Source organism: Eublepharis macularius, chromosome 14, assembly GCF_028583425.1.
Source record: "Eublepharis macularius isolate TG4126 chromosome 14, MPM_Emac_v1.0, whole genome shotgun sequence".
Classification (NCBI taxonomy): Eukaryota; Metazoa; Chordata; class Lepidosauria; order Squamata; family Eublepharidae; genus Eublepharis; species Eublepharis macularius.
This window is the reverse complement of record NC_072803.1, coordinates 65,488,034-65,504,145: the sequence shown is the minus strand read 5'-3', so window position 1 is coordinate 65,504,145 and position 16,112 is coordinate 65,488,034. Positions and strand designations below refer to the sequence as shown.

Genomic DNA, 16,112 nt, shown 5'->3' with positions numbered 1-16,112 from the left:
AAGCGGCCCTTCAAATGCTTACAGATCGATCCCTTTAAAATCTGTTCTAATATATTCCCAACAACAGAAGTCAGACTGACCGGCCTGTAGTTTCCCGGGTCATCCTTTCTCCCTTTCTTAAAGATTGGGATAACATTCGCTCTTCTCCAATCTTGCGGCACATCCCCAGTCCTCCAGGAGGCCTTGAAGATGATGGACAGGGGTTCTGCAAGTTCTCTGGAAAGTTCTTTCAGCACTCTTGGGTGCACCCCATCTGGCCCAGGGGATTTGTATTCATCCAGTGTGGCCAGGTGCCTCTCCACAACCCCTCTGTCAAAGTCAACTAGCCACCCTGGTGTCCTGTTGTGTCTACTGCCATCTCTAGATGGCCTCCATGACGTGGCCCTCCCAAGGAGCCTCCAAAGTGATGGAGGTAGTGGGGAGGCCTGGAGTGCAGACATTATTCTTATCAGGCCCCAAGCAGGCCGGGGCAGCACAATAGGTCCTGAACTTTTCCTGTGCTCCGCAGCGGGCTAATTTCAGCCCATTTGGGGCCAAATCGGGCCTGTTTGGGGCCGAAATCAGCCTGCTGCAGAGCACAGGAATGCTGCCAGGGTGGGGTGATGGGCCTTGGAGTGCTCCTGCACTCCGCAATGGGCCAATTTTGGCCCCAAACGGGCACAATTTGGCCTCAAATTGGCTGAAATCGGCCCACAGCAGAGCACAGAAGCTGTTTTCTAGAGCACTTTTTAAAAAAACGGGCTTTGTTGCTAGTGTGACAACAAATTTTATCTTCTGAATAAATAACAAAAAAAGTGCCATTTACAAGCTACCTAAGAGAGCCTGCTTGGTTCTGATCTGCATGATTTGAGTCCAGTAGCACCTTAGAGCCCAACAAGATTTTCAGAGCATCAGCTTTTGAGAGTATCCCTTTTTCAGAAACACTTCTTCAGATACAGAAGAAGGGAGCTCTGACTCTCGAAAGCTCATATCCTGAAAATCTTGTTGGTCTCTAAGCTACAGCTGGACTCAGATTCTGCTGTTGTGCTGCAGACCAACACGACTACCTGCCAGAAATTACCTTTATTGTTCTGCTCTGTTTCTTCCCTTCTGTTGTGTTTTTTGGTACCATGAAGGTGTGAATCTCACGTTTCTACCACCAAATTCCAACTGAAACTTTTGGATCTCTTTTTGCCATTGGATTCTCCTAGTGCTTCTTCCACTGTTATTCAATTCAATTCAAATACCTTTAATGGCATACAACTCCAGTGTTATTGAAGCAGCTGTGGCAATTTGTGGGGAGAAAGGGAAGAAGAATGGCTATTGGCTTGAACTGCGTCAATACTGAGAGCCCCGTAAATCTTTCTCGCACTCTTCAGTTGTACTGCTGGAGCTTCAGAATATCACATGTGCTAGTTAGGGATGCTGTGATCTTGTAGCCTCTGGTGGGACTGGAAAATATCAGATGAGTTGTAACCCCCTTATAGGTTGCAATGCTGAGGATTGGGGCTTGAGGACTAGCAGGAAGAATGGCCTGCTTTGTTCATTGGATGAGAGCAGAAGGCCTTTTGTCACCTTTACATTATGGGGGGCAGTGTTGCTTGCCCACATTGCCTCTGTGGGCCTGAAGAGTTCACTGAGGCTGAAGCACAACCTCCTAGCTCAGAAGGCTTAGCCAGGTTGGCCTGTGAGGTTCCCCGTTAAGCCCCAGAGTTCTTTGTAGGTAGGGCTACCAGGTCCCCAGCAATCTTATGAGGCTGGACCTAGTGATGCTAAACTGAACAGCAGTTCTAATTGTACCACTTCCACTAGGAACTGTACTGTGTTGTATCTGTGAATGTGCATGGTCAAAATTGGGAGGCTTTGAAGAGATGGAACTATTCACCGCACACACAAAACTTTCTAAGAATGTAGAGACTGTGAGCTATACATAAAATGGAGTTGAGCTGTAAATGCCAGGTTATTGCATCCTACCTCCAGCCTGTATGTTCTGATGTACCCACAGGAAGGAATGCAGAGAAGCCTCAAGGAAAGTGTCAAGGGTGTGGGTTGGCCAACAGTCCTGAGGTTTCATCTGTCATCCCCAGACTCTGAGAGTTAAACCACACGAGATGAATTACATGAGGATGCTCAAGTCAAGGGAGATGCAGTATTATCCAAGAAGCATTGTTTGAATTTCACCTCTCTCTACAGAGCTGGCAAAGATCCTCAGAGGGTTTGTTACTTTCCTCTTTGCCTCCCTGAAGGCTCTGTTGATTATTAACAAACCCTCTGATGAGCGATCTTTGCCATCTCTGTAGAGGGAGGTGAAATTCAAACTACACTCGACAGATATCTTTGCGTCTCCCTTTACTTGAGCGTCCTTGTGTAATTTGTCTCGTGTGGTTTAGCTCTGAGTCTCCAAACCAAAGCCTGAGGCCTGGAGAGACTGTATATCAAGATCCGAGGAGAGACAGAGAAAGGGGTTTTTTGAGTTGACAAAGACTGCTGTCTTTTCACCCTTCCACTACCCCCCTCCTCTACAGAGCCGGCAAACTGTCCTACTGGCCTCCTGTTTTAGCAGAAGGTCTTCACTCTTTTTGGCCTTCATGGTGTCTTTGTTTCCCTCTCAAAGCTTGTTAGCCTTTGCATCTCCACTCTTTGCCTCTCCTCAGTCTTCAAGCTTGTATTCTCCAAAAATACCTGGGGAGGGGGCAAGAGGCTTTTAAGCTCATTCTGAATGGAAGTGTGTATCAAAACCTCTGCAGTCCCCAATCCACTACAAACCACTTGTTCCACGAAGAGAGGCAAGGGGGTAGTTCTGCAGCAAAGGCACAGCAAGAGGGAGGGGGCTGCTTCAGCCTCCCCCCTGACTGCTGTTCTCTCCCACAGCCCGGGCCCTGCATGTCACAGGGGAAAGGTGGGGCCTGCAGGGAGGTGGGGAAGGGTTTGGCTCTCCCTTCCCTTCTCCTGACATGTTGCAGTTGTAGGGCAGAAACCCAGACTCAGATCTCCACTGAACTGGTTTCATTCAGTGTTACACCACATTGAGCAGAATGGGCATTTGCTTAAAAAAAGGAGGGACTTGTGAGCAGAAGCGTAACTTTCCCTTGCTGCCCTGATCAGCCGCTGCTTCTGCTCCATCTTTCTGCTTGTAGTTTGGCTTTCTCCTTGGTAACAACAGTGATGTGATGGAGCCAAGCAGATTTGGTAGTCGCTGTTGCTAGCAAGCCCCAAAGCCCATTTTGAAGCAGAAAGATGGAGCTGCAGCAGCAGCTGGTCGGCACCACCAAGAGGCTCCTTCTGGTACATCACCACAGTGCCAGGAAGCACGGAGGGAAGCCCTGCATTGCATGTGAGCTGGATGTGGACAGGCGAGCACATTCATCTTCTTTTACACCTCTTGAAATTGTCAAGGGTGGGGCAAGTTTTGTGGGGAAGGGGGGACTGGAAAAGTTTGCAGGCTGCATTCCTGATTCCATTTTGGTTAGTTCCTGCCTTCAGTACCTAACGCAGGAGGCACAGCCAGATGTTTTGTCCCCCCCCCAAAGTCTTTACATGAGACTTACAGTGCAATCCTAGGCTAAATTACTCTAGTCTAAGCCCCTTGATTTCAGTGGGCTTAGACTGGTGTAACTCTGCTTAAGATTGCAGTGTTAGAAACTTAAAGAAACTTAAATCTAAGAACAACTGAGAAGCTCAAGTTGCTAAACTCTGTGCCATGAGTGATCAATCCATATAGATGAAAAGATATTTAAAAAATGGCAGAAAAGGATAAATGATTTTTTATGGAATGGGAAGAAGCCAGGAATAAGATTTAAAATATTAGAAGATGAAAAAAAATCAAGGAGGTTTAGCAATATCAAATGTTAAACTCTATCGCCAAGCAGCTGCACAAGTTTGAATATCAGATTGGATTATAAACCCAAATAGAAGAAATATGCTATGCCCTTTCTATTGTTATTTCTATTTCTTTTTCAAATATAACTTCAAAAAATAAATATCAAATTGGAAATAATAGGTACTAAAGAAAGAATCCATAGATATTTGTGGATTAAGAAATCATTAAACACTATTCAAAGCCAAGATGGCACTCATATTTTGAGGGATGGACTACTACGAATATGGTTTCAATGCAGAAAAAGAATAAGTCCACCAATTTCACGATTGACATTTCCAATGTATGCCTATTGTGATATTACTATAAGAAATAAAATTGATTATATAAATTACGAATATATGACAGATAAACAAAGGAATGTAAAAACATGGCATGAAATTCAAGCTGAAAGAAAAAAAATTCATGGTTGTTGTATTATCAAATGGTGACTAAATTCAAAGAACAATTAATCAAAGAAAGAGGCCAGTTAAGAGAGAAAATAGTTTTTGAACAATTAATGATTGGAGATTCAGAACACCTATTAGGAAAAGTATATGAAATATTATTGCAATATGATACAGAATCAGAGCAAGTAAAAATTGTATGATAAAATGGATGCAAAACGTTGGAGAAAATATATGTATGAGCCAATGGAAAAAATTATGGACAAAAAAGATCAAATTTACAGAATATCAAATCTTAAGAGAGAATTGGTATAAAATGTTCTTCAAATGGTATATTATCCCCAAGGACATAGCAAACGCTAACAAGAACTATAATGGAAAGTGCTGGAAATGCCAAAACATGGATGCAGTATTCTATCACATATGGTGGATTTGCCAGTAAGCACGGAAATATTAGATAGAAATTCATGAAGAAATGCAAAAGATATTAAAGTTTTAAATTTGTGATGAACCCCCAAAATATGTTATTAAATTTGCTTGGGCCGAGTGATGTTATCAGTGTAGCTGGAGTGGTGTGGGAACAGACCTTGTGTTACCAGAACTGCTTTTTAATAAGGGGGAAATTAGCTTTAGCAGTCTGTAACTTAAATAGCGCGGATCTAACCTATGTTTACGGAGGTCCCGATTCCAGACACTCTAGTGACAAAGAGGCAGACTACAAATAAATTCAAACACGTGTATTTACTAATAGTGTGGCATAAGCCTGAACTTGCACAATCATACAAGAGAACACACAAGATCTAAGAAACACAGAGTAAGAAATGCAGAGACTTTCGCATTAGCAGGTTCCCAACGATGGTGGGGAATACTCACAATCCTGAAGCGAAGCAGAGACACAACAGCGAGGTGGCCCAATGCCAGCACTGGGACCACAGACGGACAGCAAGGGATTCTGGATAGGGTGGCACGCGCACCATGCGGTCTGGGAGACCGGCTTAAATACCCCAAAACGTACCCTGGGGCTGGTGCTGTACTTGGTGGTTCTCACAGATTAAAACAAAGGTTCTAATGGGTTACTGAATGGCTTGGATGGGCCACTTTGGTAATCTGATTGTGATAAGTGACACCTCAGGAAGAAGGGACAAAGGAGGGAGGGGGAAATCCGAGTGGGCTGAATGGATGTTCCAGCGGACAGGGCTTGTCCTGATGTCATCAGCTCTGGAATGCGGAGGTTTCTTTGAGATGCATTCTCTAAGTGCTTGGGATGGTCGGCACTTAGTTCCTTCTCCGGGGCGGCTCCTAAGATATGCAGAGCGGGGCGAGGTACTCTCGCTGCAGACGTGGTGTGCCCGCTTCACCGAAATGGCTTCTCAAAGCAGTCTTCTTCCCTGGGTCTTCTTGCTGCCTGAGAACATGGATGCCGGCTGGGCATAGCTGGGGCTGGATAGCAAGCTGCCCGGTAGCGAGGGCAAGCTCCGCAACCAGCCCGCGGGAGGCTCCAGGCGGGAACTGACCAGGGAGCGCCTAGCCAGGCTCGCTGGAGGTTTCCCCGGCAGGCGCCCGGCTGCTAGCAGCGGCTTGGGCCCATATGAGGCAGGCTTCCATGGAGGCAGGGGGAACAGCACTTAAAACACAGTCCATAGCAGGGAACAGGCACGGTCCATGGCAGATGGCAATGCAGGCACGGGGCACACTTGTAATAAAGTCCAAACATACACGGGGAAGTCCAGGTATAAGTCAGGGCAGGGCTGCCCAGGAAAAGAGTCCTTTGTGCAGTTATCCAAACATGGAGTCAGGGAACTACACAGTCTATTGCAGCAGCAAGGTAATTAACACGCAGGCAGGAAACTGACACGTGTACCAGAACACACACGTGCAGGGCAGTCTTTGGTGCAGCAGTAAAACAGCAACGCAGGAAACTTTAACACAGTTCATGGCAGGCCTTAAAGCAGGAGAGGGGGCCCACTTGGCAACACTTGGGAATTTTAGCTCTGCATCTCTTTCTGGACTTTAGTGCCAACTTCAACTGACTCTTGTTTGGACGGGGGAGAGGAGGGGACTGGACGTATGACCTCTTGGGGAAGAATTGGCTTTGGCACAGGGCCGGTGCCAGAGGTTTTGGCGCCCGCGGCGGCGTGCATGTGCGCGCCCGCCACGGCCTGCGTGATGACGTCATCGCAGACGTCATCACGTGCCGCAGCGGGGCTGGGCGGCGCACGGAGGATTGCCGAGTGCAGAAGCTGCGAGCTGCTGCTGGAGCAGCGCGCGGAGGCTGCTCTGTGCGCCGCCCCAGCAGCAGCTCACGGCTTCTGCGCTCGGCTGGGGCGGAGGAGCGCGCAGCGGAGCTGGCGTGGCTGGCTGCAGCTGCTGCTGCAGCCAGCCAGCCCCGTCCTTCCGCCGCCACCGTGCACCCCAGCCGGGTGCACAAGCTGCGAGCCGCTGCTGGGGCGGTGCGCAGAGGCTGCGCCCGGCTGGGGCGTGTGGCGGCGGCAGCGCGCCGGCCCTCTGCAGAAGCCCCGAGCTGCTGCTGGGGCGGGTGCCGCACGGAGGCTGCTTGGCGCGATGCCCCAGCAGCGGCTCGCGGCTTCTGCGACTGGCTGGGGCGTGTGGGGGCAGAGGAGCGCACTGCAGAGCTGCTGTGGCTGGCTGCAGCTGCTGCTGCAGCCATCCAGCCAGCTCCATGCCACCACCGCTGCCGTGCGCCCCAGCTGGGCGCAGAAGCCGCGAGCCGCTGCTCGAGCGGCGCACGGAGGCTGCGCCCAGCTGAGGTGAGTGGCGGCGGCGGCGGCAGCAACGGGCTGGCTGCAGCAGTAGCTGCAGCCCAGTCATGCCAGCTTTGCTGCGCGTGCCTCCGCCCCCAACACCCCCTCCAGCGCCCCTCCAGTGGCCGCGCGCCCGAGGCCACCGCCTACCTGGCCTCCATGGGTGCGCCGGCCCTGCTTTGGCATCCCAGGTAATTACTCTGTACTGTGCTTTACTAGTACAGATTCCCAATAAAGACCTTCCACTTATACAGCTGTGTCTGATGAAGTGGAGAGTCTGAGAGAGTCCTCTAGCCAGGCCTGACATTTTGCCTGGAATCACTTCAGTCTTCGGAACCAGGGGAAGCCAGTGAGATTCCCTACCTGCAGCATGGCAGCACAAGGGGACAACGGATCTCCTGTGAACCCCGAGGACCTTTCTCAAGACCCCACGGAACCGCCGATGCTTGGGACTAGCTCGGAGCACGGGGCCGGGACGATTCCCAAGAGAGGAGCCAGAATCCTGCACCAGCTGGGTACAAAGCCCTGAGGATGGATATCAGATCCCTCATACAGAAAGAAGGACCAGAGGGAACTGCGCCGAGCACACCTGTTCTGATCCAGCTGGGGAGGAGGAACGGGAGCTCTAGAGAATGCAGGAGGGGACCTGGAGGATGAGGAGCAGCTGTTCAGATTGGCAACTCTTCGGGAGTCCCAAACCGAGGACGTCAAAGAAGGAGAGCTCACCACAACAGAGGACCAGGGCATGGGTGAGGACGATGAGAACAGAGAGCCCAGAGATCTAAGTGAAGTACCTACAGCAGATGTGTGAGGAGATGGAGGAGGTCAGGCAGACAGTGCTGGAAATTATGAATGGAATGCGCGAGCTGTACCTAGCCATGCGGGCTTGTGGAGGGGAGACACCAGTGAGGCCTCCCAACCAAGGGGTGGCCTGGGATGAATTGCCTCCTGATCCAGTCGCACCTGCCCTCCCAGTGGGCCCAGCAGCACCTGTCCTCCCAGGGGCCCCAAGACCATGCGCTAGAGGAGCGAGGGTCCCATGGGACTGGAACCCACCACCCCTGGCTTGGCATAAACTAGAAGCTCATTTTGACAGAGACCTCAAGGAAATGAGCTATTTCTTGGTGCAAGTGGGGGAGTTCCTAAGAGAATGGGGCCACACTTTCCCAGATGAACTGAGCCAAGTAAGCTACATAGGGTCTCGGCTGCGAGGCTCGGCCGCTAAATGGTATGTAACTTTATACTCAATGTAAGCCCCAGAACTGGGGAGCATGGATGTGTTTGTCCAGGCACTTAAGGAACAGTACGAGGACCCTCTCAAGGAGGAGAGGGTGAGAAAACCACCTGCGGTGGATAAGGCAGGGCAACCATCCAGTCAGAGAGTACGCAGCAGAGTTCTGAGAATGTGCGGCTAAACTGAAGGACTGGATGGAAGGTGTGAAGATAGAGTTTTTCAGAGCTGGCCTGAACCCTGATCTGGTGGTAAAAGCGATGGTGCAAGATGACCCTCGAACCCTCCTGGGCTGGATCCAACTGGCTTGCAAGATCGAAAATCGGGAGCACATATTGAAGTTGCTGAAGTTGCAACATCAAACTGGTCAGCGGGAAGGATTGGCGGACCCCGGGAGTGGAGGAGACCATGAGCCAACACTCCCTTGAGCAAGAGAGATTGAAGAATGAGACAAGGGCTGTGTTTGAGATGCAGGGAGGTGGGCCACTTCGCCACTGAGGGTCTGGGAGAAGGAAAGAGCTGCGCGGAGACAGAGCAGAAGCCAAGGAGGCTATCAGAAAGGCACTCGAAGGGGCAGCCCCGACCTACTTCCAGGAAGGAAGCTGTGGCGGTGGCAGCGGCACCATAGGAGGGAAGGGACACCGTGAGTGAAGAGCTCTCGTCGGACAATGAAGAGGAGCCGAAATTGCTGATGGGAAACAGCGGAGACCTGCTGTGAAGGGCACCAGCCGGTGGGTTGTGGACATCCTGGTGCCGCAGAGGGTGAGGGAGACCTAAGGGAGTGTTGTTTTTCATAGGGTTCACCTTATTAAATCCTTGGAGAGGGACGAACATCAGGGTAAGGGCCTTGATTGTTTCAGTGTGCAGCAGAGATTTGATTGCCCCTGCGCTACCTGAGCCTCTAGTGTTTGAACAGACGGACGGGATGGTGTGGCCCCCCCTGAATTCCGAAACCAAGACCACCCCAGTGGGAATGGGGGGAGGAAAGGACTTTTGGGGTCAGCCTGGCCACCAAGTTCCCTCTAGTGTTGGGAATAAGATGGCTGTGGGACCATGAGCCCTAAGTGAAATGGAATGCCAGGGAGCTGTGTTTCCCTTCTGAAGCTTGCCAAAACTATGTATGGGATGTCAAGTGGGGCCAAGTCCCACCCCCCTCCCCGAGACTGTGTGTTTAACTGTGGCGGAGAGGGAGAGCATTCCTCCAGAGTACCAGGATTTAAGTTAGGTGTTTGAAGAGGAGGAGGCGGATGAATTACCTCCTCACAGAGCTACAGATTGTGCAATCGAGTTGATCCCAGGGACTAAATTTACTCAGTGAGCCCGGGAGAAAGAGCAGAGTTACATAAGTTCATTGATAAACACCTGGCGCAAGGTTTCATCTGGCCAGCTAGCCCCCCCCCCAATCCCGCTCCAGTGCTATTCAGAAAGATAAGAGATGGGGGCTTGCAATTGTGCATAACTATAGAGGAATCAATGCAGTCTCAATGTCAAACGCCTACCCCTTCCCGTTGATCAGAGACTTGTTAGCGGTAGCAGCCCAGGAAAAAATATTGACAAAGCTGGACCTCCAAGGTGCATATTTCTGAGTGATAGTAAAGGAAGGGGATGAGTGGAAGACCGCTTTTAATACCCCCCCCCCCGGGGCAATTTGAATATCAAGTCATGCCTTTCGGGTTGCAAGGGGTCCCTGGGGTGTTTATGAATTTAATTAATGAAGTCTTACACAAGTATTTTTATAAGGAATAATCATTTATCTTGATGACGAGATGGTGTATTCAGAGGAGTCTCATGTGAAATTGGTGCAGGAGGTGCTAAAAACCCTGTACAAACTGTATGTGAAACTGTCCAAGTGTGAGTTTCATAAACAGGAGATGGATTTCCTGGGGTCCCGAGTATCAGGGAGAGGTGTAGGAATGGATCCAACCAAAGTAGAAGCCGTGCTCAGATGGGAAGCCTCTAAAATGCAGCAGCAGCTACAGTCATTCTTGGGGTTTGCTAACTTCTACCAACACTTCATGAAAAATTTTGCTCAAATTGCCTTACTGCTTACAGATTCACTAAAAACCAAGGGGAAGGGTGCTGGAAAAATGAAACCGAGTGCCAAACTGGCCTGGCCTAAGGAGTGCCAAATGGCCTTTGAGGAGTTAAAAGCTTGCTTCATCTCCAAACCTGTGTTGAGAGCCGCCTGTTCGTGATACAGGTGGATGCGAGCAATGTTGCTATGGGAGGAGTCCTCCTGCAGGAGGGGGAGGATGGGAAAATGCGCCATGGTGCTTGTGTGTCCAAATATTTTCAGAGGCCGAACAGAATTGGGTGGTATGGGATAAAGAAGCGGCAGCAGTCAAACTGGCCCTACATATGTGGAGGCACTGGCTGGAGGGGGCCAAGGTGCCATTTGAGGTGTGGACTGATCATAGAAATCTGGAGGCATTGCGAGAGCCTCCCAGACTGGGAGCCAAACAGCTGCGATGGGTAGAGTTTTTCTCATGATTCAATTTTGTACTTAAACATTTAGCAAATTTTCTGGCAGATGCGCTGTCCCACCTCCCTCAACACAACAGCCAACAAGAAGAAGTGGTAGACACAATGTTTTCCCCCACCCAGTTAGGAGGTGCTATGATTACCAGGAACAAAGCAGCAAAGATGGACCGCCTTTCCCTCCCTCCCCCACTCCATAGCGGGAAGAGAAAATTAAGGCAGAACTAGAAAAGGGGGTGGGGGGAGAATCGGCCTGAGGACTTAGAGAAAGGAAAAAATGATTGCTGGTATAAGATCAAAATGTATATTCCACTGGGATTAAGGGGAGAGATCTTGAAACACTGTCATGATGCCAAATTGGCTGGGCATCTGGGTTATTTAAAAATATTGCACTTAATACAAAGACAAGTTTGGTGGTCAGGAATGCGGAAGGATATATCGCAATACGTATCCACATGTCAGATCTGTTTAATGGGGAAAAAGAGGAAGGGAACTCCGGGACTATTACAACCTCTAGAAACCCCACCCCGACCTTGGTCTGTAGTTTCCATGGACTTCATCACTGACCTCCTCCCGAGCAAAGGGGAGACGGTGGTTTGGGTGGTGGTGGATTTGTTTTCCAAATAAGCCCGTTTCATCACATGCTCTAAGTTGCCAACAGTCAAAAAGTTGGCCACATTGTTCATGCAGCATATAGTAAGACAGCATTCATTTCCTGACAAAGTAATATCAGATTTGGCCCATAATTCATTGCCAAGATTTGACGGGAGCTGATGGAAGTAACAGGGATGACTCAAGGTTTGAGTTCAGCATACCATCCCGAGACCAATGGGCAATCTGAAATGGTTAATCAGGTCATGGAGCAATTTTTAAGATGTTACAAGATAACTGGACTGATTTTCTAGCATTTGCAGAATATTGTTACAATAGTAGCGTTCATACCTCTATGGGAGCATCCCCCTTCAAGATCACACAGGGCTTCGAAGGCAAACCCTTGCCTTTTGTGAAAGACCCCCTTCGGGAGTGGGGGGGGGAATCTCAGTGCTCGGTGGAACTCTATTGTGGAACAGTGGGATCCAATAACAAAAAATCTGGGAAAAGCCAAACAGGATTACAAAAAACACGCAGACCGTAAACGCTTCCCCGCCCCGGGATCTGAAACCTGGAGATGAAGTTTATGTGTCCACAAAAAATCTCAAAGTGGAACAACCGAGCAAAAAATTGGGCTGGAAATACATCGGACCTTATAAAATTCTCGAAGTAATAAATGGAGTGGCAGTTAAATTAGACTTGCCAAAGAATTTAAGACACATACACCCAGTATTCCACTTCATCTTATTGAAGAAAGCCCCGGAGGCAGACACCTGGCACCTGGAATCTGGAGTGTTGTCCCCCCCCCCACAGTGGATGGACAACCTCATCATGAAGTGGAAGCGGTGTTGGACTCAAAATGGAAAAGAGGAAAATTGTTTTACTTCATTCAGTGGAAGTACTTTGACCAGAGTCAGTATGAGTGGGTTCAATCTAAAGATGTAAAAGCTAAAAGATTCGTAGAAGCTTTTCACAAATGTTATCCTGATAAACCAAGGGAGGGGTGATCTTATTATACATGTAATTTGGGGGGGGGGAATAATGTCCGGCAGGCAAGCCAGCCTGCCTGCCATACCTGTGAATGTATTTCTACTGAGGGGTTGAGTAGTGGGGTAGCTTTCCCCCTTCACTGTATCTTGGCTACACTTTGCTTCAGCCGAGTGCAGCTGGAAAGGCGTGTCTGGGAACAGACCTTGGGAATTTCAGCTCTGCCTCTCTTTCAGGACTTTTGTGCCTACTTCAACTGACTCTTGTTTGGACTGGGGGGAGGGGACTAGAGGTATGACCTCTCAGGGAAGAATTGGCTTTGGCATTCCAGGCAATTACTCTGTACCATGCTTTACTAGTATGGATTCCTAATAAAGACCTTCAACTTATACAGCTGTATCTGATGAGGTGGAGAGTCTGAGAGAGTCCTCTAGCCAGGCCTGACAATGTTTTACCAAGTTATATTAGAAAATTACATAGTGAAATATTCAAATATGACTGCGGCAAGAATACTGTATGCAGTAAAATGGAAGGCAGAACAATGTTCAGGTTTGATAAAACAGAAGAATACGCTATATGAATATGTGTCAATGACAAAATTAACATCTTATATACATAATAGGCCAATTTCAGAATTCCAAGAAAAATTGAACATATTTTGATTATATAGCTGAATATTAAGAATAATTAAGAGCAATTATTATTCAATATGAAGACAGAAAGATATTTAAATAGAAGTGAAAAAGTTTAGAACAATGCAAGTTTTATATAGATATACAATTTAATTGGTGATACTGACACTGAGAGATCTCTGTCTTTTGGTGCTACACCTCTGAAGATGCCAGTCACAGCTGCTGGTGAAACGTCAGGAACTACAATGCCAAGACCACGGCAATACAGCCCAGAAAACCCACAACAACCATAATTGGTGATACTTTCTTTTATAGGATTTAGATGTTGTGTTTAGGTTCATGTAAGCAGTGGGTTACTGCAGAGATAAGAATCAGTTGATTATATGATACAGTTCATGTTTTATGTGTTTATGTATGAATTTATTATTTGAAATAAATAAAAAACTTATTAAAAAAACATGCAACCCATTTTGTCCTTTACTTCTCCTTTCCCTCACATCCCCAGGAAGACAAACAGCTTGGCGGATGGCCTGATGGAGTGTGGCATCACAATATGGAGCAATCACACCCACCCACTCACACATACACTTGGCCCCAACATCCACTAGTAGCAGGGAATGTGGCTGGGCCGAATGGCAGCATGGCCAGTGTTTCTTTCCAGAATCCTAAAAACTTGCAGTCCAAAGTTCAATGAGACAAAGGGTGTTTTGTTTGCTGAAGGAGATTGTGCATTTCACAAGTAAAGCCAAAGGGCTCCCCTCCCTTTCAGTTTTCAAAGCATAAAATCTTAACTTATAGATGTATTAAATTGTCAAGTATGAATGGGTTTTGTAAAGAAAATATGTATTTCTGTAGTAGTGTTTTCCAGCAGAAAGAAATGACTGGGACTGTGCAGTGAAAAGGGGGGAGGGGTCAAACGAACGTTCTGCCCCTGGACCGTGCAGTATCTTAAAAGGGAATGTGTGTGGGGGGCGGGGGGCAGGGGGGGGAGGTGGCACATCCTAGCCTGGCCAATGAGTTGTTGAGGCAGCCGTGAAACTCCAGCATGAAGCATGAATGTCACATGTTGCAGGCAGCTGACATGTCATGAAAGCCCCCAAAGCTCTGCCCGTATGGTGAGGCCTTCCGGAGCCTGAGCTCATCCTTCTTTATACTTTGGGAAAGGGTTGGTGCTTTTGTGTGGCATTGGCCCCACCAGAGGCCAGATAGCCTTGAATGGTGCAGTGCAAAAACAAGCCAGACTAGCTGTTGGCAAAGGTTGTATTTACTGTTTCTTCCCTCCCCACTGCAGGCTTTTGATATATGGTGAATACTGCAGCCGCATGGAATATGCACAGACCACACTGAATCAGCTCATGGCTAACCGTGAGGACGTCCGGCAGAAAGTTGAGGTGATGAGCTGAGGGATGATGGGCACAGCCCTGCCTTCTGTCTCGTGCTCTTTGTTTGCGGCTTGCCCTGAGCTGTTGCGTCTTCCCAGATTGGCTGTCTGAACTCCTGACTGCTTGTCTCCCTCCATACACCTCCCTAGTTAGTGATGATGCTGAACTCCAAAAAACTCAGGCCTGCATGCCAGCTTTGGGTTGTGTTTTTGGCACCCTTTTGCACCCCGGGCAGCAGATCCTGGGCTCTGAAATGGGTCTGCAATAGTTAGGGTTGACATTCCAGGTTGGGAAATTCCTGGGGGGGGGGCGAGCATGGGTAAGATGGGGCTTGGGGAGGGAAGGGATTTCACCTAGTATCTATGGTATACCATGGAGTATGCCTTCTGAAACTGCCATTTTCTCCTAAGGAACTGATCACTGTAGTCTGAAGATCATCTGCAGTTACAGGAGAACAGCCCCCCCCCCTTTCTGTTCCTGCACCCTGTTGAAATTTACAAACTTTGAATAATCTGAAACTTCAATTCCCAGGAGTGGAAAAGGATCAAAACCTGAACAAGAACCCCCTGATTCCTAGATAGGATTCTGGGCTGCCTTGAAGGATAGCATAGCTGTCTGCAGCCCTGCAATGCAAATCGGGAGGCCGCTGGTTCTAGTCCCACTTGCTCCTGACACATACCAGTGTGATTCTGTCATGTGGTCGTGGTGTTGCGTTCGGCCAACTGCTAATGGTGCTGTAATTTCCCACACTCCATCCCTTCCTCTTGCAATCAGCACATATGTTTATGTGGAGTGAGGGAGTTCCTTTTGGGAAACTTTGGAGTAGGAATGCAAATGAATGAATTCCTTTCTTTTTTGTTTCGTTTCCCCTTTAAGGAATGTACTTTAAAAGTTCAGGATGGGAAGTTCAAGCTGCAGGACCTGTTGGTGGTGCCGATGCAACGGGTCTTGAAGTATCACCTCCTCTTGAAAGTAAGCCAGCTGTGCCAAAGAGACTCCTCTGCCCTCATGCACAAGAGCTGATGGCTGGAGCTCCTTCTTTCTACTTTTTAGTTTAGGGGCAGAGGAACGACCACGTTGGGATGACACAGAATGTTATAGAAAATAGTCAAAGAGGAGTTCGTCCTCCTCTGTGGTAACATCTGAATTCAGGGAAAGGGCGTTGCCTGATGAAACCATTCCTCAGAAACCGCCATGATCATGACCTGATGAAGGGCTGGGGCGGATCGGGGTCTGTGTCGCTCTGAGTGGCAGGTGCCTACAGCAGAGGCAGCCTCTGACTTTTTGTATTCTCATAATTCAGTTCTTTCAAGCCTTGCTCCAACATAAATGTATGGTGCTGTAGCCTAAGAGAAATGTTGCATTACAGTATTCTGCAAAGCAAACAGATTGCACCATTAAAATCTTGTTAAACTACAGCAAGCACAGCAGTGGAGTCTGAAGCCGCTACAGCTGCTTCCTTCTTGCCTTGCTTCTCAGCCTTCCTGGGGCATCTCTGCTGGCTGCTTGTTTGGTAGCTTTTGACCTGACCCAGCAGCCTGCCTTCCCACCCCATTCAGCAGCTCATAACCTGATGCATGAGATACAGCGATGCCTATACAATGCTGAAAGAAAGGGGCTCTGTGCCTCTCTGGAGGTCCTCTCCTCTCCAGCCATCCTGAAGGTGCCCCCCCCCACTGATGAGATGGGTTCTGGGGCTCAGTCAAGACTGGCTCCCTTGAAGAAAGGGATTCCAGGCCGCCAAAGCCAGCCAGGGCCAGCTCACTTGAAGCGGAAGCTCCAGCAAGCATGGCCGATGGCCACAGAG

At 48.7% G+C, this 16,112-nt stretch overlaps 1 protein-coding gene across 1 annotated transcript in view; it reads left to right on the top strand.

Moving 5' to 3' along the window:
- The window catches only part of VAV2 (vav guanine nucleotide exchange factor 2), a 305,666-nt gene that overhangs the window by 248,166 nt on the left and 41,388 nt on the right, over positions 1 to 16,112 (top strand). Inside the window, exons 9-10 of the mRNA XM_054997449.1 lie at positions 14,215 to 14,314; positions 15,182 to 15,277. Coding sequence (XP_054853424.1) covers positions 14,215 to 14,314; positions 15,182 to 15,277 — 196 coding nt within the window. The remainder of the gene's footprint in view (positions 1 to 14,214; positions 14,315 to 15,181; positions 15,278 to 16,112) is intronic.